The 24,565-nt window shown below is 38.9% G+C and overlaps 1 protein-coding gene across 1 annotated transcript; it reads right to left on the bottom strand.

Annotated features, from left to right (window-relative positions):
- Positions 1 to 12,970: 12,970 nt before the first annotated feature.
- On the bottom strand, positions 12,971 to 14,703 carry LOC147904745 (acyltransferase GLAUCE-like). Its single transcript, XM_087398032.1, has 2 exons — positions 14,234 to 14,703; positions 12,971 to 14,127 (listed from the first exon to the last, which is right to left on the bottom strand). The coding sequence occupies exons 1-2, from the start codon at positions 14,654 to 14,656 to the stop codon at positions 13,213 to 13,215; spliced, it is 1,338 nt and encodes a 445-aa protein (XP_087254158.1). The 5' UTR covers positions 14,657 to 14,703; the 3' UTR covers positions 12,971 to 13,212.
- Positions 14,704 to 24,565: the final 9,862 nt, after the last annotated feature.

Below are 24,565 nucleotides of genomic sequence, written 5' to 3'. Positions count from 1 at the left end.
GAGCCCTGTTGGTACTTGATTTTTGAATTTCTGTTGGTTCATCTTGAAGGAATTCTATGCTTCCCTGAAATAGGGAGACAATGCCTTCCCCAAAACAGAAGGAAGAAATGGCTATTCAATATCGTAAACTATTGGCATAGCAATCGAATAGCTAACTCTAGCATATCAAATACTACTTGGAAGTCATGGTTATAACAAGCATTAGTAGTTCCTGATTGGGGAATTGGTAAATTGTCTATCCAAAATTGAGAAGTAATAGTTTGATTTAACCTTACAACTTGGGAGATCAAGACAAGGATCCTCAAAATTTTAATGATACAATCCTCAAATATTGCCTTTAGCAAACCTCTCTTGCTAAACCCTAATAATATGAATAACTAGATAGAAGCTCTCCCTACAATTGATAATGCAAGTCTCATGACAAATAAGTGCTAAAATTATATAAACAACTGACCAACTCGACCTAGTCATGGTGAAGAGCCTAAATAATTGGAGACATAAACTTTCATGATGGTGGTTGAATGGGGTAGTGACGTAAAAGAGAACATCATATACAATATGAAGGAAATGTGATATGGGATCAGGAGACTTAAGCTAATAAACTATCATGCCATGACAATAGAAATGAGAAGATGCAAAGCATGGCTCAAGAGTACTCTAAAGATCAAGAGATTAAAGAAGACAATCTAGTATTACTATACACCACTAAGGTTCATAAAGGAAAATTCAAATATCTTGGACAAGTATGTTAAAAAGTGATGCAATATTTCACAAATAAAAAAAAACCACCTGATTCACATCAATGATAAAAAATGAGGGTACGAGTCACTAGCATGTAGAGAGTAAGTGGTACTAGCATATAGTGAAGAGAGTAAGAGTCACTAGCATGTAGACGGTAAGTAGCACTAGTGTGTTGTATATACAATATCCACAATACAATGAAGAGGAGATAAGTTACTAGCCATGTTGGCTATACAATATGTACACTCTTCCTCCAAACCATATCTAGGTTTCCCTAAGTCCAAAAGGACTATTTACTCATGAGACGGATCCCTTCAAGAGTTTTCCATGATCCTAACCATTTACCCATATATACATCATATACAACATATGTCCTACCATGACTTAGGTCCCTTTTAGATTTTTTAATAATCTTAACCATTTACCCATTATACTATAAGTTCAAAAGGACTAGCACATAAATTTATGCATTCAGTATATCAATTTTTTTCCCAATTAATGGAATAAAAAATGTCCCATCAATAAAGAGTATTTAAATCATAACACGCTTTGTCAACTATTTCAAAATTCAACTTATGAATCTCAACATTGTACTCATCTCACTCCATATCAAAGCATCTACTATTTTCATCGTATATGCACTAATGGCCTTGTTAGTAATGCTATATTGGAATGCTTTAACTATGCTTTTCCAACTACAATTGCAGGCATGAACCATTGTAAACAATGCATCCATATGCTAAAGTCATACTCTCATATACACGCCCACTCTTGAGCCCAATCTCAATAATGTAAGCACATGCACGAGCACGAGCATGAGCACAAGCACGAGCATGAGCACAAGCACGAGCACGAGCATGAGCACGAGCAAAAGCACAAGAACAAGCACAAGCACAAGCAATCTGCACTTAGAATATATAATTTTATAAATAAGGTATGCATCAAGTTATCAAATGACATTTGCATACACGCATTGAATGATATGCATGATCAAAGCCACATTGATGAAAACCATATATGGATTCCAGACCTAATTTATGTATGGATTCTACAATGAAAACTATGAACATTTGTATAAAACTATACTTCTTGACTCATAAATTGATATAATGTTCCTAGATCAAATTATAGCTATATTAATTTGGCTCGTAATTTGTACTCTTTTTTCACAAATCTTAATATTGATGCAAGTTTTGATGTTTCTAGACTCAAGGACCTAGAACATAATCTTCTCACGAAAAGCTATAATACAACTTTTTATCCTATCCTTCATTCCTAGTGCATCATTTTGATTCATGCAACTTAGATACAATACATATGTTATTGTTTTTTTTCTCATAAATTTTATCATGCAACTCTTTATCCTATCCATCATTCTATAATTAGTGCAACCTTTTGATTCATCCAACCTAGGTTTGATACACTACATTATTGGTGCAATGATTGCAAGGTCTAAAAGTACTAGATCCTTAATTCATGAATATCTAGGTTTCCCTAAGTCCAAAAGGACTATTTACTCATGAGACGGATCCCTTCAAGAGTTTTCCATGATCCTAACCATTTACCCATATATACATCATATACAACATATGTCCTACCATGACTTAGGTCCCTTTTAGATTTTTTAATAATCTTAACCATTTACCCATTATACTATAAGTTCAAAAGGACTAGCACATAAATTTATGCATTCAGTATATCAATTTTTTTTCCAATTAATGGAATAAAAAATGTCCCATCAATAAAGAGTATTTAAATCATAACACGCTTTGTCAACTATTTCAAAATTCAACCTATGAATCTCAACGTTGTACTCATCTCACTCCATGTCAAAGCATCTACTATTTTCATCGTATATGCACTAATGGCCTTGTTAGTAATGCTATATTGGAACGCTTTAACTGTGCTTTTCCAGACCTAATTTATGTATGGATTCTACAATGAAAACTATGAACATTTGTATAAAACTATACTTCTTGACTCATAAATTGATATAATGTTCCTAGATCAAATTATAGCTATATTAATTTGGCTCATGTAATTTGTACACTTTTTACACAAATCTTAATATTGATGCAAGTTTTGATGTTTCTAGACTCAAGGACCTAGAACATAATCTTCTCACGAAAAGCTATAATACAACTTTTTATCCTATCCTTCATTCCTAGTGCATCATTTTGATTCATGCAACTTAGATACAATACATATGTTATTGTTTTTGTTCTCATAAATTTTATCATGCAACTCTTTATCCTATCCATCATTCTATAATTAGTGCAACCTTTTGATTCATCCAACCTAGGTTTGATACACTACATTATTGGTGCAATGATTGCAAGGTCTAAAAGTACTAGATCCTTAATTCATGAAGTGTAGATCTACACACTATCTCTTAATGCAATCAACATACTATTTTTAAATGGGATTGTTTAGAATTCAACATTATCTTCCTTATCAAAAGCAAGTAGAAAGCATCTTTTTCATATTAATTCGTGCATAAGAAAGAATAAAAATGCTTTAGTCCAATAATCAACTTGCAACACAAATCCATTTAGCAAGAGACATATGTGCATGATGCATGGACCTAAACCAAGGCTAATCACAAAGCTAATATATACCACCTCCCCCTCCCCCTCCCCCTCCCCCTCACCCTCCCCCTTCCCTCCCCCACCACCCTCTAGCTCACTAACTTATCGTCTCCGACTAGCCATAACCTCTCCAAGCCTTGAATCACCAACTCACCTAGTTCGTAATGTTTAAGCTATACTAGCCTTGAATCTTGAATACAATAAACTTGCAAAAGGAGTAACTAACAATGCATTCTTTTAGCCCTCCAAGCAAAAGAGCAAAGAAGGGAAGAAACATCATGGACTACTCTTTCCTGAAACTAAAAGGAAAGGAAACCATAATGCATTGCCATCACCTAGTCCAAGGAGTAAGAAGAGAAGAAACATCATGGACAATGCTCTCCCAAAAATTAAAGGAAGAGGAAACCATAATGCATTTCCATCCCCTAGTCCAAGGACTAAGAAAAGAACAAAAACCATGATTTTCTTTCAAGTTGGCCAAAAGGGGGAACATCTCCATCTCTTGAAACCACTAGCCTCACCTAGATCAATATCTCTTGCTATACATCCCTATTGGTCAAACCAAGGAGTCAAAGAGCAGACATTTGGTTCGAGGGTCCTAAAAATGTGAGCGGAAGCACTGCCTCTCCAATCTGACCAACGAGGCATATCCTTAGCTCAAGCGAATGTGTAGCACCAGTCTCATGGTGAAAATAGGTCTAGAAAAGATAATCCCCTAATAGATATATAATGAAACAATCTCGAACGGTGACCCATCAAAAGTAAACCACTCTCGATGCATCATGACCTAAGATGTATTGAAGATTATGACCGTGGTTTTGCCAAGGTTGACCTTCAAATCATGCGACTCATAGAAATACTCTAGCGCATCTAAGTGCCTCTACAGCCCCTCTGCTAAGGACAATTGGAGTACCTCATCATCTTTGTACTCAAAATCTCATATGTCCATCTGTCCAAACTTTGCCTGAAACTCTCTTGTAAAGTGCCATGATCACCCAGATAATTTCATAATCATAGCCCAAATTCTGCAAGCGCCTAGTGAGGCGACCTCTAGGAATTGTATCAAAGCTTTTACAAAAATCCACAAAGCAACAATCCCTCTGTCTCTGTGCCCTCGCCTCCTCAATAACGCATATTAGTGTGAGAATGTGAGCCATAGTCCCATGATCATGTCGGAATCATGCTTATCCATATGCTCTAAGCCCTTGCATCTCTGCGAATCGATTGACCTCAGAATCAAGCACTGATTTATAAATCTTGGACATGACATGTCCAATCATAATGGTCTTGTAGTTCCCCGGGCTCGTGGGATTCCTTGCCTTATGTATGGGTGAGATAGTGTTAAGGGTCCAAGTGTGTGGAAAGCCAAGGCCAACCACTTCATTAAAGAGCTTTGCTAGGATCGGGGCAACGATGTTAATCCCATATGCAATGAATTCACAGTGCATAGACCCTCATGATCTTTTACTCAGCCGTTATGAAGCTTCATTATAGCATCCTCAAAACCCCCTTTAGTGAAGATTGTACAAGAAGTAGGATGAGGTATGTGTGAGGTCAGGAACTGGTTGATTGGGATGTCATATAATGTGTTTGCATAATCATACCAACTTAATTGTCGGTGAGAGGTGAAGGGGACTGTCTCTCTAGAAATCTCTGCTAAAAGTCTTTGGAGTTGTTACTAAACAAAGCGTTTAATAATTCCTCATTTCTGCGGACAAATTTCTGTTTCTTCTTGCGAACCAATTGATGATACTCGTGTATCATGGCAAGTTCGATTGGAAGGTTGTGTTTGGTTTCGAATTTGAGTTGGCGGCAAAAGCCTTACAATCATCATCATAACATCTGTTTCAAGGGATGGTCCCTAATGGTAGTGGACGGATAGAGCGAGTAGCATGAGGGAAGGCGTGAAGTGCAACCTCATGGAGTGAGCTCATGATTGGGGTAGTGTGATCCTCTAGTAGGGGAATAAAGTCAATATATGTGAGGAGTGTATAAAGGTGTGCTGAGTGCCTAGGTGAAAGACAGCAATCAAAATGTATCTCCTGATAAGTATTGTGAATTATCGAAGGACTGGAAGGGTACTGTGAGGCGAGGTATGGAGATATGGAAGAAGAGGTAGTTGTCGTTAGCCCTAGGAGGGAGTAGTGCGACAGAGATTTCAATGATAGGAGAGGCAAAGGCAGGGGATCCCATGATATAATCAACAACGCTTGAGCCTCCTCTGTGAGGGAAGCAAGTAAAGCCACCCGAGGAAGGCCAATCTATAAAGACCATTATAAATAATGAGATCATGCATCCTGCCAAGATCTAGCAATGTGTGCCCATAAGATGTGATAGGGGCTTGCCTGTTAGATTAGGCTTGTAGCAAACCTACATCCTTAAGGCCAATGTCTGGTAACATAATAGAATCATCTCTGAAGTCAAGGAGTGATACTTGACATGCCCTTGTCCTCTCATTGAAGTCCCCGACCAAGAGGACTTTCCCACGGCTCGAGAAATCAATGATGTCTTGATAGAAAGCTGCGTATGGTGATGTCTTAGTCTTTTCTCAGATATCTCGGGCAAAGTCTCCCCCCACCCCCCTCCCCTCTTCCCCTCTCTCTTCCTCCTTTTTAACCCTCTCTAGCTGAATGTCTCCTACTACGTAGCTTATTTTTCCCCTTCATTACAACAAGGCTCTCAAATAGCTTCTAGCTTACAAATAGTTGCACATACTTCACTAGGGGTGCAAGTATTTAGTTTTTTTATTTAACGGAGTTGCTTGAGGGCATGCAAATGGCAATGAGGAAGACTTAATCTAAGCTAGAAGATAAAATGCTAGGAGACTTTACCTCAATGCTGCATGTACATAATTGCTATGCACGGTAGTGCTTCTATCCTAGGGGGATTTTATGGCCAAGGCAAGGAGAGTTTTTAGGTGCAAGGCAGGATGCCTTGGCTAGGTGTGCAAGTTGATATGTCAGCATGTATGTGCTCTTTACAGTTGCGGATTTGGGTAAATTTTGCTTTCATTTGGTACCAATTTTACTTCTTGGATGTTATGCCCCCATGATAGGTAGCATTTGCAAATTGCCACATCACCAAATTTTAGGGGTAGTGCACATTTTTTATGTTTTGTCTTTTCTATGTAAAAACTTAGCCTTTTCATTTATTGCCACTTGAAGCACCCCACTTGTTGTGCATTGGGTACTACTATTTTGCCCACTATGTATTTCTTTTCTACGTGACAACAGATCTTGTTTTTTATTTATGTTGCAATTATTAGACCACCATGCATACAATCTCATATTTTTCTTGCACGACATCTGAGTCATTATTGACTGTGTGAGCCTTAGTGCTCATGTGGCTGAGAGAGCCACTAAGCTTAGTTTATTCCTCACTTCGATATGCTAAGTAGGATTTAGATCTGCATTAACATATTTTCGATTTCGTGTAGTTACATACCTCCTAGTGGACACCCTATGCCATGAGGACATCAATCACCTTTCCCCACAAATACGATGTTCCATATTCCTAGGCATATCCCTAGAAACTAGTCTATCTAAGGTCGGTGTCATTACTCGTCAATTGCTCCATTTGAGTTGAGCTCAACTTTCTATATATATATTGGAAACCTATAGGTTGGGAGATCTATCAAAGTCCATGTTTGGTTCTTAATACTCTTTATTTATTGCTTGTTGCCATTCCAGAACTTGTATTGCTCCTTAGAATGAGGACGGCTCTTCTAATTCCACTTTGACCACTGGCCATTGAGGACGGTTCTTCTAATTCCACTGTGACCATTGGCCACGAATGCAAAGTTACTTTTGTAGGTCTGTCTTTTAGATTCCTTCCGATCACAAATGGATCTTTTAACATTGGCAGTGGAGCTCTTTAGTATATTAGTGATCACCATTGTGGTTGTTGTATACTATAACTAGAACATTTTTTTGCATGTACTCTGCCATCATGGTGGACTAAACACTCTGTAAGTGAGCTACAAATTTACCAAAGTTAACTGTCTAAATAATCAGAGGGGAATCAGAGTCATAAACAATGCTTTGGAAAATATTGTAGGCCAATCAAAATACGATGTTGTGTCATCAATAACATCTCTAGAATTGGTTAGTTTTCTTTTTAGTGGGTCAAAGAGGTGGTATGCATTTGATTCTTCACTATAGCTTGTGAAGTTAGACTTGGTGGGTTGCATCATATCCAAATTCAACCTAAGTTCATTTGGAATGTGTGCAATGCAAGAGCACCAAAAACTCTCAAATGATTAACAAAAGGGTTAACACTATTGAAGCTTCCTATAGAGTTGATTTTTCAAGATGGCATTTATGAGATAGACTACAATTTCACATGCTTTACCCCTATAAGGATGGGGAGAATTCTTCTCATCTACATGCATTCAGATAACTTTGCTATGACTTTTATTTTTCCTTTTTGCAACTCGATTTTATTAAGGAGTATACCGGCTTGTTAATTGTCTCTTTATGCCATGTTACTTAGAGAAATGACTGAACTCGTTTGACTTATATGTACTTCCATTGTCACATTGGAGGATCTTTATGGATTTGCTAGTTTCCTCTTTTTCCAAGGTTTTGAACTCTTTTAATGAATTGTAGCATTGGATTTCTACTTAAGAAAGTGGATTTAACTCTTTTTGGACTATAATGAAATGCAAGGCATTGCTCAATGAGTAGATTGAGACATTAGCCCCAAATATTTGAATGTATGATTTGGAGTATGGTTATCCTCATAGACTATGAAGTGGGGAATAGTTGACATGTTTTTTCTATGACTTATTTGGATCGTACAACTCTCAAACTATGAAACCAAGCTTGTTGAACATGGGTTCAATACTAACCTTGTGTCTCTTTACATTAATTGTCCAATAGGGAAAAAAAAATTCCGTAATTGAAGAAAAAAAGCATCTCCTTTGCTTTATGTATGCCCTTCATAATTGTGTAGAGGAATGTTGCCAATTCCTACTATCTTGTGTAGGGTATTTTCACCCATCACTAAATTCTCCCTTGTATTTTTGTTTGAATACATTTCCAAAAACCATTCTTCCTTATATGACATGTAATTACTTGCTCTAGAATCAAGCCAACAAATAGCTCTTTCATGTTCTCATGGTTGTCTTTATTTTTTGTTAAATTGTCCAGCTACAATATCTCTTTTCTTTTACATGCATTTAGTTTCCCAATGACCTGGTATACCATAATAACTGCATTTGCTAGTTCTCTTTCAAGAATTAGATTGGTAGCCCCCTCTATTTGAGTGACCTCTATTTTAAGGGTTTCATGTCACCCTCTAATTGCAAGACATAGTTGTTCTATCTTGATGGTTATATATGCCTGGGTTGAACTGATTTCTCTCGCAAACTCGTTGAGGGCCTCTATCTCAAGAAGAGAATTCTTGCTCATGAGTCTTGGAAATCTGACATGGATCTACTACAGAGAGCATGAGATGCTATGTACTTTTCCTTTTTACAAGATCAAAAAATTCTTTTGTTTCAAAAGTTATGGAAATTGAAAGTCTGGCCAAACTTTGAGTGCTAGGTGCATTCTCAATATGTGTGCTAGTGCAGCATACTATTCTTAGGTGGCACAAGGATGAGGTGACATTGTGTACCACTTACTATTAAGATGGAAACTGATATGTCAATCTGCCATTGTGGCGACTGAGGTGGATTGCCTACTTGGCATTGATTATGTGGAATTTCTCCACATGGCAATGTTGAGGTGGCTATCTATGTTCTAATAATGACATGGCACTACCACATGTCCTACTAATAGGGCAAGGTGATGAGTTGGCCTATCGCCATATCTTTTGCCATGTGTTATGTCATGTATCACCCTATGATGGTGAACTTATGATGTGGTAGATCAGCCTACCATGTGTCTTGTAGTGTTTGATATTTGACCCTATTTCTCCCCTACTTGCCACATGGCATTATGTGTATAGAGCTTCTATTATGTAGAATCCAAATATTGTCAGACAATACTGGAGACATATGATGGTAGGATGATCGAGGAACTAGCTAGAAAGTACTTTGGATAGATCAAGATTGACCACAAATGTTGAGGCTACTTAGCCCTTCGTTGCTTGTGTTTTGTGTCACTTTGAGAGCAAAGCTTAATGGTAGACATCTACATGCAATTATGGAAGATAAATGCAGGGGAATCATAAGAAAATTGAAGCTACCTAGAAGGGCTTTGGAGACTACACAAAGATGAAGAGGATCGAGGCTACTGTGTAGATGGTCATAGTTAAGTTAAGTATGAATCTCAATGCTATAGCACTGATAAAGCCTTCTTTGATTGGAACTTGTAGCTTCGGGGCTATGCTAGTTATGCCCCCAAGTCGTGACTTAATGACGTTTGAAGGAGCATTCATGGTGGCTGAAGCATTGTTATTGAGTTCTATGATGGGAATAGAAACAAAGGCAAACCTTCAAATATAGGTGCAAAATGCACGGTTTTTCTCTGCCATGACTGAAGTCGAGCATTATACTTGGAGCTTCAAAGTTCCTTAAGAAACCCTTTGAAGTTTGAATGTCATGAAAGAAGATTAATGATGATAATCTGAGCAAAGTTGCACCGTCTTGAAATCTTTGCAAAGGCTTTGAATACCTGAAAACTCATTTCTTTTAAATTTATTTCACAAAAGAGACACCCACAAAGAGACATTATACCTTATAAATACTCAAGGAAACACTCTCACAAACTCAGGAACCTTGAATGAGAAATACTCTCTCTCTTATGAGTACCCTTGATGTAGCTACACTAAACATCTTCACCAATAGCAAGATGCTTGATGCATCTTATGCAACATAGATATTCAAGGCTTTGGTGGACAAAAAGAAATGTGTTGTGTCAAATGTGGTGCTCTCTTCTTCATGTTTCTCAAGGATAGAGAAAGAAATTTTGAGAATCAAACTGAGAAATATTTCAAGGAGGCAAAGAGAATTCTTCAATGTAGATTTGTGCCTATTGATGGACATCATTTCACGTATGCTTGTAAAGTTTTTTCTAGAAAGCCGTCACAATTAGAAAGATTGATGCAAAGACATTCAACAGGATACCTCAATTTCATCCATTCTTTGCCAATGACATGTGTCTTTAAGCATCTAGTATGTACCTTTAAGCTTCTAGTACAATAACTAATTGAGTCTAAAAGATTGAATCATGATCTTGTTGCAATGTGCAAGATCATCTCTACCTCAAAGATTCTAAAGAAAGCAAGGATTATATGGGAAGACATATGGTTCTCCCATGACCACTTCAAGGATAATGGTCACAAATTCAAGGGGGCAGAAGCTTGGAAACTTCTATACTTAAGTATAATTGTATCAAGGGAAAAATAAGAATGAGTTGAGGTGGCTACAACATTGAAGGTGGTAAGGGATAGGTATCAAGGTTGCACAAGTGTTCTGTTTTCTCCTAATGAATTGTTCAACCAATTTATAGTATATTTTCACATTGCATTGAGGGGAATATCATGACATGAAAACCAAGATCAAAACTATTAACATATGGGTGAAAGAAGGATAAGGTAGTACAAATAGTGGTGTCCTTCTACCCAAAAAAAAAAAAAAGGTGGTGTTCTGGCCAAAGCTATTAGTGACCACCATTGTACAGATTTGGGAGAGTGTCCCTGTTAGTTTAATTTCCCCCTCCTCTGCATCCTACCCTTCTATATCTCCTTATTTGTGAGGTGCCACACCCCTCCTTGCCTCACCGAACACTCTATCCATCAAACCACATCTCTCACCATCAATTACAAGTGCCCACTGTACAACACAGCCAAGTGCCAATGGAATGGCATTGAAGGCCTCTAATCACATTGCCATTTTTATGATAGAGTGACCTAGAAGACTTGGACACACAAGCATTCTGAGTCTCCATGTCACCCATAGAGGTGAGTTTCTTCTATTCTAGCCTTTCCTTTATGAATGTATATAGGTCTATGTCAAAACATTGATACCCATGCTGATTTTAAGAACGAAGAAGGCCAAGACTTGGGAAGAAAAGGAGAATTGGGAGAAGGATAGACAGACTCCATGGTGAAGGAAGGACTTGAGGCCTAAGATTTCCCCTGAGTTATTGTTATTGCTCCTTCAAAGGAAGGATTATGGGGGAGAACAAACCAATGCCATTGTTCACTATGTTGAGGTATTAGGGGGAGGAGAGGAGAAGAATCGAGGGAGGGGTTGGGATCAAGGTCAGTCCATGGAGGGGGTGGAGGAAGATTCGAGGTAGGGGTCAGTTCATGCCATGGAGGGGGAGAGGAAGAAGATGAGGATTGAGATTGCCCAAAGTTTTTATAGTTGTTGCTCCTCTTGCTACTAGAGCTGGCTCCTTTGTTATGCTATTGTTGCTGGTGCCTCTTGCACCACATGCACACAAGATTATACATGCACACGCTCAAGTGTTTGTATACACGTGCATGTGCACGTGTATGTGGGTGTATATGTGTGCGCATGTGGATGTGGGTGTATATGCATGCGCATGTGGGATGTTTTTACCTACATATGCATACACATATGAGGTTGTATCCACATGTGTATGTTGATTCTCCAGGCATGTGTGAAAGTGTCTCTATGTGTGTGCATGTAGTGTTATTGTACATGTGTGTCTCTATGTGTGTATGTTTGTGTTTATGTGGGTGCATAAACATACATGTACATATACATGCATATACATACATAAGCATAGACCGGATGCACATGTAGATAGAGACATATACACTCAAACATGCCCAAAGAATCAACACACATATATACATGTGTGTAGACACACCATGACCTATATGCACACATATGCATGTGCAGCATGGATGATTTTTTTCATGTTAATTTTGTAAAGAAGCTAAATTTTTATATTGATGTCGAAAGTTTGTATGCCCTAATAAAAATAAATGTTTGAAACCTTTGCCAAGATTTGAGACTTTTATGCCGAAAATTTTAAAGTTTCTCCAGGATTTACTTTTTTTACTTCAAAATTCAAAAGAAAATATATAAATTTGTGATATATTCAATCAATATTGTGAAACTAAAAAAACAAGCTCAATAAACTTTTGCCAATATTTTATATCAATATATAAGCATAGCTTTGATAAAACTATCCATGATGTGTAGGCATATAGGCATACACATGTACTTGAGCATACATACACTTGAGCTCACTTGAGCATGTGCACACATGTGAGATATGCAAATGTATATGTATGTGTGTACACATATATATAGCATGTGGTTTCCCCACACACACACACACACATATATATATATAGAGAGAGAGAGAGAGAGATGGATAATATTGGCATACAAAATATTTTTTCTAAATAAAGGCACTATTAGGGTTTCATTGGGATTTGATTCGAAAACTTACTAAAAAGCATACAAATGTCTAGATTTGTAAACTTTTCCATGGAGTGAGAGAGAGAGAGAGAGAGAGAGATGTATGCAATGTTTTCGAAAACATGTTTTTCAACTATAAGCAATGCTAAAAATTCTTTAAAAAGTATTGACATTTGTAAATAAAAGCTAAAATTGTAATCCTTGAAATGAAGGGCACCCTAGGATCCTAACATTGAGACCCAGGGAAGACCCAAGGGAAGTGGGTCTCTAACCCATCGTAGACTTCTGAAAAGAAATTAGAAAGAGTTTCAAGTATCGTGATCGAATGGCTATGACTATAGCTTGCAAGCTGGCTGCCATTCAAATCAAATATCTTTTCTGTATGGCAATTCAACTTGGTCTCATTAGAGTGCATCGAGAGATGTGAGCTACAAAATGATTTATGTGAAGTTGTGAACATGAAATTATCATGATCAAATTGCGATAACGATTGCAATTTATATTTTAGCTGGCTGCCATAATATTATCAATTAATCAGACTTCAATATGCTGCTCAAACTTGCTCATTTCATGGGGCTGTAGAGCCAGCAGGAGATTCAAGCCTTCGTCCTGTCCACAGTTGGATACGAGAAGTACAATGTCCACGATTCCGCTGATTACCGGACCTGCGTAAGCTGGTTCTCCCCACCCAAAATCGAGTTTGTGGAATGGGAGCTTCCACCATGCAGACAGGAAGAAGTTGCCGTGCATCCCGACTGCTGGAATGCCTTTGTGCACCTCCAGCCAGTCTATCGCTGACTTTATGTAGTCGGCCGTCACTCTTTCTAGTCCTTCCTGCACCTTCTTTACGCAGAAAGAGAGCGGCTTCTGTTGAATTTCACCTGCAGTTGCACTTGCATAAGCTGTGAGCACTCCGTTGCCAGCAAAACTTGGTGGGAGAGGCGGCTGCACGCGCTTGCGTATGTCCACTGCAAACAATACTGAAGTGGGCATAGAGGGATCCAGCTCGATGGACTTCACGCGAGCTTGCCATACATGCGCCAAAATAGCCTCAAAGGTAGAACAGCTCGTAAGAGATCCGTCCTCCAAAGCCTTTCCTTTCAGCTTTTCCAAAACTTGCAATGGAAACGCAAACGACCGATATGAATGCATGGAGGAAATTTGCGAGAGGTTTGACTTATCTTCGGAAGCTCCTCTTATGGTAAACGCTGCGCCGCCGCTTGCACCGGTTGCATCGCTGAGTTTCAGCATTTCAGGGTGTTCGTAGGTGATGACTGGAGGATCTCGTGCCTTCAGGCTAGTACGATCGAAAGATGGATGGACAACTATGCCTTCACCTCTTACGATGGATGCTAAATTTTGAAGAAACTGACTTGCTGAGCGTCCATCCATGAAGGCATGGTTTGTGCATAGCCCAACAACGAATCCACGGCACTTAAAGCGAGTTACCTGCAACAACGAAAACGTTCGCAATACATAGCATGCCAAGCTAATCCAAGCCAATTCAATCTCTCTTGTTAAGCCGGCGCACAACGAGCGAGCGAGAGAAAGATACCTGCAGCGTCCCAGCTGGAGTATTAGGATCTTCAGTTTGCTGGAGGATCAAGCTCTTATAGCCAGGATTAGCAAAACCGATCTCTCCAATTTCATCCATGGTTGCCTCGGAGCTGGCTCCGGCCACCAGAACCCCAGCTCCGTTGCAATCGATTTCTAACCTTCCCTTCTCCGGATTGAACCTCAATCTTCCCGCCAGAAAGTAGTAAGGGACAAGCAGCTCACTTACGGCCTCCCTTATCCTGTCCACCAACCCTTCAGGATTCATACCGGGTTTGGGTCGGTAAAAGTAGACAGTTTCTACAGGGAAAACCACAGTTTGGTCGATATTGGAGAGGAACACAGGCTCTTGAGGAGTGGGGCGAGCAGGAACAACGGAAGTGATGGAGTCGACGCGAACTCTAAGATCTGTGAGGGGAGCCATGGTATGTGTGAGGGGAGATTGCAGCAGGCAGGAGTCTAAAGGGCCAATGGACGTGAAGTGAGACGAGAAGGGGACGAGGTTGTCAACTTATATACAGTTCTTGGTCTGAAGCAATGATATTCAAACGGTCATGGCATTGACTTGCAAGTCGTATATGTAAGCAGTCATTCCTTCAACGTGATCAAAGGTGTGCAGTGCAATCTTCGTGTGTTGGACGCTAACAGTATACATTGCCGCAAGCCTGAGGTGCATGAAAGCTTTTCTATCCATGTCAATGACAAGTCTCTGAACAGTATATACATTGCTGCAAGCCTGAGCTGCATGAAAGCTTTTCTATGGGACAGTCACATTTCAATGACAGGTCTCCAAAGTCTAAACTGATCATGAGTAAACTTATTAGAGATGTTTTTTGTGTATGTAAAGTAAGTAAAAAACAGAGGAGATAAAAAAGGAGTAGAGGAAGTAAAAGGAAGTAGGAAGTAGGAAGAAAGTAAAGGGAAGGAAGAAGAAAGGGTTACGTAAGAAGTAGGAACTTGTGTGTTGAGGGAGAAGAAAGGGCTACGTAAGAAGTAGGAATTTGTGTGTTGTACTCAATTCAAAGTTCGTCAAGTCATTCTCAAGGGCTTGCAATGGCTCTCGCATGTCTAGAAATACATCTAGAAGACATTATCTAGCATAGTTCAAAGAAATCTTGAAAATATTCCTTTGCAGCTCTACGATGCAAAGGAGCAGAAATGTTTGTTGTTATAGAACTCATACTTTCGCATTCCTTTTTGTCAATGGCATCTCCTCTTGGTTGTAACTAATAGACATATGGAGCATGTCTATGCCACCTCTCTATGTCTCCCTTTTTTTTTTAATGTCTCATTTAATAGTCACTTCTTCAGTCTAATGTATACTTAAACGAAAAGCACATATGTGACAATGCCCAAAGGACATTGGCTTACAATATTTGTCAACAAAGTATACAAGAAGGCACCATGTGATTATAGGATAAGTGGGTCCTTATGCTCAAATCTCAAAGAATTTCAAAAGTTTTTATCGAAGCTACATGCATAATCAATTTGAAAAACTATTCACCCAAACACTCCCCTATAAATGGGGTAATAGGCCCCACTTAAAGGGGAACGTAGTCCACACCAATATTCAAGAATGATAGGAGTTCATGGATATCATAGTAATATCTAAGCGGTTTGTAATTATTTAGGTGGACTTTTATGAGTCTGCATAGTCTGATCCTCTCAAAGACATTATGGCAAAAAGGCTGTATAAGGTCTTTAATTGCAAGACTGGCCTCACATGCATCTAAATAGATCAGTTTGATCTAGAGCTTGTGTGCCCAAGATGAAGGTTGATTGTTGCTCTGATGAATAAATCTACAATTTTTTATGGGTAAGGATTTGGTTTTTTCCTTTTTATTAAGACTAATGGCAACCACTTTGAATGGAAATACATGTTGATAAGAATTTTATGGATGTCCCAATGAAATTGCCAATTGTATCCTTGTGAAACTTTGAGAAGTTTACTATTATTTGTTTTTGGTAAATTTGAAGTGGTAAAGTCACACATTGCGTAATAAGAAAGATTAAAGCATTAGGGCAATTAAACCATAGAATATCCTTCAACTATCCATAGCAATGTTAAAACATAGCCAATAGCGGATGAAGCTCTTTCTCTGAGGTAGCTTTCTAAGGAAGTTATAGCATGACCACAAAAAGGGCTCTCTTTGATTCTCCACCCCCAGCCACGATTCGTCGAGTGCTCCCTCTTTCATCCATACGTGAACTCTCCTTGAGTTCCCTCCCCTTTCTTCCTTTTGTGGAGCCTCTCTCTAGAATCTCCCCTGAACCCAATGCTTGCCACTTGGAGCCCACGTGAGTGCCACATGTCCATAAAGGACCTTAGTACCTTACTGCCCTTTAGGCCTTAACATTGCACTCCCCATTCTTGCCTAGGCCTAGGATAGTTCCTAGTCCCCGACCCTGTAGGCTCCAATCAGCCAAACACTGTCGAGCCCTCTCATTTTTTGCTTCACCATAACCACACCAGAATATTTTGGGAATATGGCTGACGTAACATTGCCTTCCCCTTAAGAATGGTTTACATCCTCGAAAACAAAATTGTTGAACTCCTTTCAGATCTATCTTTCCACTTAACCGAATATTCTTGCCATATAGTATGTCGTGTTATTTTTTCTTATTTATCTAAAATTCTTTCTGGTTCGTGTGGTAAAGAGATGCAAGTTCAATGAGTTCGACTAGGCCTTATTATTCAAAGAGATTATCATCATCTCCTAATTTTCTTTTTAGCCTACCGACATAAAAAACTGGATGTACTCTACATCCCTCAGGTAAGGGTAATTTGTAAGCAAGTTCTCCAATCCTCTTAAGTATTGTGAATGGTCCACAATACTGAGGAGACAACTTCAGACATTGACTTGTCTTTAGAGATTCTGAAGATTCAGGTACCTTAAGGTAGACTTTCTCATTTACTTCAAACTCCAACTTTCTATGGTGGGGTTGGCATAACTTCATGCTCTATCCTAAGCTTTCTTATGCTATCTTTAGCTAACTTAAGCATTTGATTCATATCTTCAAGAAAGTCTTTGGCCGCTTGAACCTTCTCTTTTTTGAGTCCCACTATCATTGGGGCTCTTGGTTGAAATCCATAAACATAGAGATGCTCCACAAATAGCCTAGCTAATTCTAGAGTTTTAACATCTTCACTGACAAGAATAAAATGAGCCATCTTGGTCAACTGATCCACAATTACCCACACTGAGTTGTGCCCCCTCTGTACCCTAGGTAATCCCACAATGAAATCCATGGAGATACTTTCCCATTTGCCAGATGGAATCTCCAATGGGTTAAGGAGACCTCCTACCTTAAGGCATTTAGCCTTATTGACTTGGCATTTTTGGCACTTCAATACATAATCTTGGATGTCCTTACCTATTCCAAGTCAAAAGAATTGTCTTTTCAGAAGCACATATGTCTTTTGAATTCCCAGGTGTCCAGAACTCGGACTATCATGACATTAAAAAAGGATTCGGTGCCTAATGTCATTATTATCTAGGACACATACTCTACCCTCGTAGAGCAGGTAGCCATCTTCAATAGTATATTTTTCCACTTGAGTCCTTTATCACCAACCTGTGGTGTGTTGCCATTTCCATCCGACTCCTCAGTGAAAGCCTCTTGATTAGTGAAAGATGCTCGATTATTTGGATCCCTATTTCTAATTGCTTTCCATATTTCAGAGAAGTGAGGATCAAACTCACATTTCCCATTTAAGGACTCTAGGAAATCATTGTAAAATTGAGTAAAACTCAATTGATTAACAATTGGCATTCGGCTAAGAGAGTTTGCTAGTACCACATTGACCTTCCCTTTCCTATATGTCAATTGTATATCAAATTCTTGCATTAACTCAGCCCATCTAGCTTTTCTACCTTTAAGCTTTGGTTGATTACAAATCCACTTAATGCTCTCCTGATCAAATATGATCTCCAATTTTGCATCATATAAGTAGTGCCTCCATTTTTAAAAGCATGGACTATAGCATATAGTTCCTTCTCATATGCCACGTAATTCCATTTGGCAAGATCCAACTTTTTGCTTTCAAAAGCCACTAGTTGACCTTTTTATACAAGTACCGCCGCAACATCAAAATCACTGGCATCTGTCTCAACCATGAATGGTTCATTGGGATCCACTACTTTTAAGATAGGAGCGACTGCTATAGCTACTTTTAATTTTTCAAAACTTCTCTTTTGAGGTTCATCCCATATGAAGGTGCTTCCCTTTCCCTTAAGCTGGTCCGTCATCAGAACAACAATCCTAGTGTAATCCTGGATGACTATAGAATCCTGACAAACCTAAGAACTTCTATAATTCTTCTAGATTTGTAGGATGTGACCATTCTCATATGGCCCTTACTTTGCCAGGGTCCATTCAAACCCCTTCTTGGGATATTATATGTCCCAAGTATTTCACTTCTTTTGCAAAGAATTCACATTTGGATTCTTTAGCAAAGAGTGAATTGTCTCTAAGCAGATGGAACACTTTTTGCAAATGTTCCAAATGTTTTTTCCTAGTTTTACTATAATAAGGATATCATCTAAAAATATTATAGCAAATTTTCCTAGATATGGCCTTAAGACACTATTCATAAGTGTCTTGAAAGTTGTTGAAGCATTTGTTAATCCAAATGGCATTCCTTTAAATTGATAATGCCCATACCTAGTACGAAATGATGTCTTAGGAACATCCTCTTCCCTAATTCGTACTTGGTGATATCCTGATCTTAAATCAATTTTAGTAAAGTATTTTGCCCCTTGCAATTGATCAAAGAGCTCATCAATGTGAGGCATGGGATACTTATTTTTTATGGTGATTTTATTTAGTGCTCGGTAAAACTATGCATAAATGCATAGTACCATCCTTTTTCTTTACCAGTAAAGCTGGTGCAGGCCAAGGTGAGTTACTTGGTTGGATTTGGCCCTTCCTAAGATATTCCGTTAAGTGTCTTTCGACCTCACGTTCTTCCATTTGACTAAGCCTATAAGGGGGTTTACAAATAGGGGTAGATCCATGAATTAAATCTATTTTATGATCTTCTTCTCTCTCAGGAGGTAAACCATCAAGTAAATTAGACGGAAAAACATATTTAATTCAAACATTAAATCATTGAAAGAAGATTTATACTTTTTAACATTATCAAAAACAACATTACTTCTTTTCGATGCAAAAGACATAAAATCACCAATAAAAGTAAGTTCACATAGATATACCTCGCATTCTTCTTGGTGTAGTAGTCATTCCAATTCCATCAAACAAATAAGAGGAGAGTTAGGCACATCATGTTCTCCTTGAATTTGGAAGACTCTACCCTCTTTTTCAAACATAATGGACTTATTAAGATAACTCCTTTGTAAGCTATGCCTAAGACTATATAGGCATTCTCGACCAAGCATTACATCTGTTCGGTCGAGATGCAAGATTTGGAAATCCAAGGCATCCTAGTAACCCTGAATATCCACCTCTACGTATCATGGTGTCCCAAACTTTTTTATCACTGCCCTTTGCCAAAGAGACCACATATTTATGGGCACTGGGACTCTCATGCAATTTTAATTTCTTAACTAATGAGTAGTTCAAGAAATTATGTGTTGCACTATCATCAGCCATCACTCTTACTCTTTGCCCCTTAATTTTTCCATGCATGCTCATGAGGACCAAAGGTGGGCTGCCACATTGCTGCAATTATAGATAGCACATGTGGGTGCTATCCTCATGATATACCTCTACCTCAGTGTACTTTTTAGTACTGTTGAGCAATAACCTAAGGGGTAAATTTGGAAAAAAAAGATGGCAACTACCTTACAACAACAAGGAACAAGAAATCATGACCCAATGATGGATCCACATTAGCATGACAAGACCATCTCGTACCAGTATGTAGAGGTTAGGCTTGTTGTCCATTGAAGAACCTTCTACTAGATTACCAAGCGCTCATGGCTACCATCCATTCTAGATGCTCAGTTGCCTCTTGAAACATGTCCCCATCATGTGATACAAGAGCTGTGTATCCAGCAGGTACCTGGACTCTATTCTAATGTCTAACACCTCATACTACACTATACAACCATCGAGTACCTTCTTAATCATGTCATAATTTAGTGCTCTTTATCTAGGATATACCACTATCTACCAACTATCAAAGTATATGCATTCTCTTCTATTGCTATGACTATTAGGCTCACCATATAGTGGATCCCTTTTATCGTGATGAACACATTGAGAAACATCCCTTGAAGAACCATTGGGCATTGATCTACCATCCTAATTTTGAAATGACATGGTTTCATATTATTCATCTGTACTTTCTTAACCAACAATTTTTGAAATAATGTCGACTCTCGACCCACCATCACTACCCCATCCATTATACCCTATCCATTGTGTTTTTTATTCTAATGGGTAATGATGAGCATTGTCACATATTCCACTGCTGTCTTTATCATTGGGTTGGTGATTACACTTCCATTTGCATGGATACTTCTACTAATTTCCTTGCAAACAATTCACAACAATACATGGTGGTTACAAAGTAAATTGTAGCAATTATTCCATGGTGATACTAACATTAAGGTCTTGGAAGATATCCCATGGTTTAGTTGCCTCACTGTTTGGCTCATCTCCATGGCTTGGTTCCTTGGGTCAATTACCTTTTTCAGGAGTTGGTTTTAGCCTTGTATTTTGTACTAGTTCCACTTTAGACTAGCTTGTAGACACTTTGGATTGAAACCAAGTAGGTGCTCATGGCATCCTTGAGTACTACATTTTGGATCAAAATTGACTACTAGGGATTTGCCATTTAGTTCCTTGGAAATCTTGGTTCTACATCTATTTTCTACTACTAGTCTATGTCTCTAGCTCAAATTTGTGCTCTTAGTTTCTCGATGGCCTACTCTTGCAAGTTACAACATTTGCATTGGCCATTACCTGAGTTACTTTAATGTTATGCATGCATATAGGACTTACTATAAGTGGGTACCATGCCTGTCCTATTTGTGGTTATGGTTTGGATGTGCTTGCATGACACTACAAACATATAAGGAAAATGGTTCCGCTTGACCATCTTGTGCATGAAGGTCAAACATGATCTGCCACCACCTTCTTTGAAGGCATTGAGTGAATGGATTACCGCTTTCAAAGAGAATGGATAGGAGCCTCCTTATGGTATGAAGAGGTTATGGATATATGGGCCATCTTGCCACCTAGGTGGACCCATAGCAACATTAAGTGAGCTAGGCCCCATGGAAATATAAAATGTGTAAAAGAGGTCGAGGTGGCAAGGAATCTTATGCCAACCCTATCTCTACAAATATTTTAGTGCATGAGAATGGATGAGGTGCCATCTTTGTGCAAGCCCTCCACTTGTCTTCCTAGGTCCTTGTGCATATTATAACATAGAAGGAGCCATGGACATCTTAGACTTGGGATAAGGGGTATTTGATTTATATGGAAAATTATAGTGTACCTATAGTGTACCATCAACCAAGGGATAAAGAATCAGATTTGGAGTTTGCTCCTTGGATCCATCACAGTAACTACTCGACTTCTCTCTGTCATGTGGAATCTCTCCAAAAGCTCCAAGCAATACCTATGTTACCCATCATCCATTGTTTAAATCTCCATTCCAAAGTAATGAAGCTCTCCCAGATCTGTCATCTCAAACTCATCTTGAAGCATGCCCTGTGTATCTCTTATCACACTATGATGATTCCCAGAGATGATAAGGTCATCAATATACAATACAATGAGCATGTGATGTACTCTTCGACTATAAGCACTCAGTAAAACATTCTCTCAAGAACCCAAATCAATTGATTGAATACAAGAATTGACCAAAAATGCAACTCTATTACTTGAGAAAGGGAATGGAGGGAGAAAACCCTTAATAAAAGCTAAGAATGCACCAAAATGACATATCCATTGTGGTAGGATCTCGTTTTACTTTCAGAACCTTCTATTGAAGTGACAGATGACTCATATAGGCTCTCCAAGTGGGTAGGGACCTCCTCTGCATGCTACCACCATCTGTCTAACCAACCCCAAAATCTAGCAGTCATGGTTAGGTGAATATATGAAGAACCACCGTGAACCTGCAAGATCCATCCAATGTGGATGTATAGTGGAAGATAAGCTCCATTTCATCTAAAGGAAGTAGGCACATCTGAAAATGTAGGTAGCCTCCACTTGGTGTACTTTGTAGAGCCTCCTATAAATCAAGGAGCTAACTTCCAAAAAGGAAAAAGTGTGCAATGTCACATAGTTAAGCTCCCACTTCACCAAGAGTTCACCAAGTCATGGAGTACCTACCATAATGTCCATGTGAGTTGAATCATCAAGATAGCCACGTGGCAAATCCAGGTGATCCATCAGCTAGATAACCAAGTCTTCAAACTTTGATTAATTTATTATTGTCAGTCAAATGACCCAATTAATGATTCAACCATTCCTAGACATAGTTAATTACTTAGTCTAAGTCCTTATGACAATAGACCTTACAAAACATCCACAATCTCGACTCAAATCCATAGCAACCTAATGAGTAAAATGAGTCACTTTCATACTCTTGTTTTGTTGACAAGAGCCACATTATTTGATGAGCTTTTCCTCATCATGTCTCGAATGGGGCCACTAGAAATACCTTTGCAAATGCATAATAGTCTTGAACACTTCAAAGTGTCCGACAATGAGAAAAGAATGATTCTCCTTGATTACTCACAATCTCTAAGAGCCATGTGGTACACATAGTTTGTCCAATTTGTAGATTTAGGACTATTTAACTAAAGGCTAACTGTTGCCTTCAGTTGGACACTGAACCAACCAGTAGACATAAGAAAAATCTTTATCCCTAGAGTAAAGGGCTGGCCACTCAGACAATGCTAGAATTTGCAAACCAAGCCATAGAACGTAGCATGAACTGGGGGTTTGGGCAAGCAGTCTAGCCGTTTGTTTTGATAGACTAGTTTACAATTGACAATGAGGTAGAATTATTGCATATACGTGGCCCACTTGACACGCCTAAAGTTGCCAATGCAAGTCTTGAGTGTATAGATATTGCAAAGGCGGACAATCAGTATGGACAACGACTTCTTTACCAAGGATGTAGCATGAACTGGGAGTCTGGGCAAGCAGTCTGGCCACTCGAACAATGCTAGAATTTGCAGACCAAACCATAGAATGTAGCATGAATTGGGGGTTTGGGCAAGCAGTCTGGCCGTTTGTTTTGACAACCTGGTTTACACTTGACAATGAGGTGGGATTGCTGCATATAGGTGGCCCACTTGACATGCCTAAAGTTGCCAATGCAAGTCTTGAGTGTTCAGATATTGCAAAGGCTAATGATCAGTAAGGACAATGACTTCTTTACCAAGAAGATGTTGTTGGACCATTGTTGTCTCCAAAAGGGAGAAGCACCCATTCATGAAGCCCTTACCTTGTTCTAAAGAATGTCTTCCATATGTTATCATCCTTGATCATGACTTAATGGCATCCACTTTTGAGGTGAAGATGATAGCTTGATCCAAGAGACCATCAATCCGGGAGAGCTCTCTCCTACCATTGATGCGCACTTTGACTGATAAGAACCCAAATCGACTGATTGAACACATCAATAGGCTAGAAATGCAACACTATTACAAGCTAGAACTCCACTATGGGCAGAAACCAAGATGAATAGAGATGATTTAAACACCAAATTGACTCATCTATTGTAGTAGGATCTCAACTATTTTTCTAAAGTCTTCTATTGAAATGAGGGATCACTAATATAGGCTCTCCAACCTCCTCCATAGGAGGACACCATCTATCTCCTCTCTATCTCACCAACCCCTAAAATCTAGCTCAGGGTTAGGTGAATATCTGAAGATCTACACTGCATTTGTGAGATCCCTCTAGTGAGGATGTAGAGTGGAAGATAATCTCCATTTCCTCTTAAGGAAGGTGGGCTCTAATGGTAGAATACTGAAGTAGGTAGCCCCCCATTAGGTCTGTGGAACCTCCTACAAGCTAACGCCCATAGAGGGGGAAGTCTGAAATATCAGATAGTAGAGCTCAATTAGGGGAATGCTCCTAGCTACCACTCCTAGCCATAGAGTGCCTACCATACTATTTGTGTGACCTGAATTATCATGATATCCATGTGGTAAATCATGTATTACAATGTGGTCCATTGAAGAACCTTGATTACTAAGCCTTCTAGCTTGGATTAGTTTATTATGATTGGTCCAATGACTCAACTAATGATCCAATCATTCCAAGACATAGCTAATGACGTAGTCTAAGACCTATAATAATAGACCTTACAAACATCCACCTTGGTTGCACAATCTCGACT

This window comes from Dipteris shenzhenensis, chromosome 2 (assembly GCF_047967505.1).
Source record: "Dipteris shenzhenensis isolate YYH24624 ecotype China chromosome 2, Dip_SZ_1.0, whole genome shotgun sequence".
Classification (NCBI taxonomy): Eukaryota; Viridiplantae; Streptophyta; class Polypodiopsida; order Gleicheniales; family Dipteridaceae; genus Dipteris; species Dipteris shenzhenensis.
The sequence above is the reverse complement of the archived record's forward strand: the minus strand, read 5'-3'. Positions and strand labels throughout refer to the sequence as shown.

Coding starts and splice junctions, on each gene's coding strand:
- LOC147904745 (XM_087398032.1), bottom strand. CDS start 14,656: ATGGCTCCCCTCACAGATCTTAGAGTTCGCGTCGACTCCATCACTTCC. Junction 14,128..14,233: donor CTCCAGCTGGGACGCTGCAG/GTATCTTTCTCT, acceptor TCGTTGTTGCAG/GTAACTCGCTTTAAGTGCCG.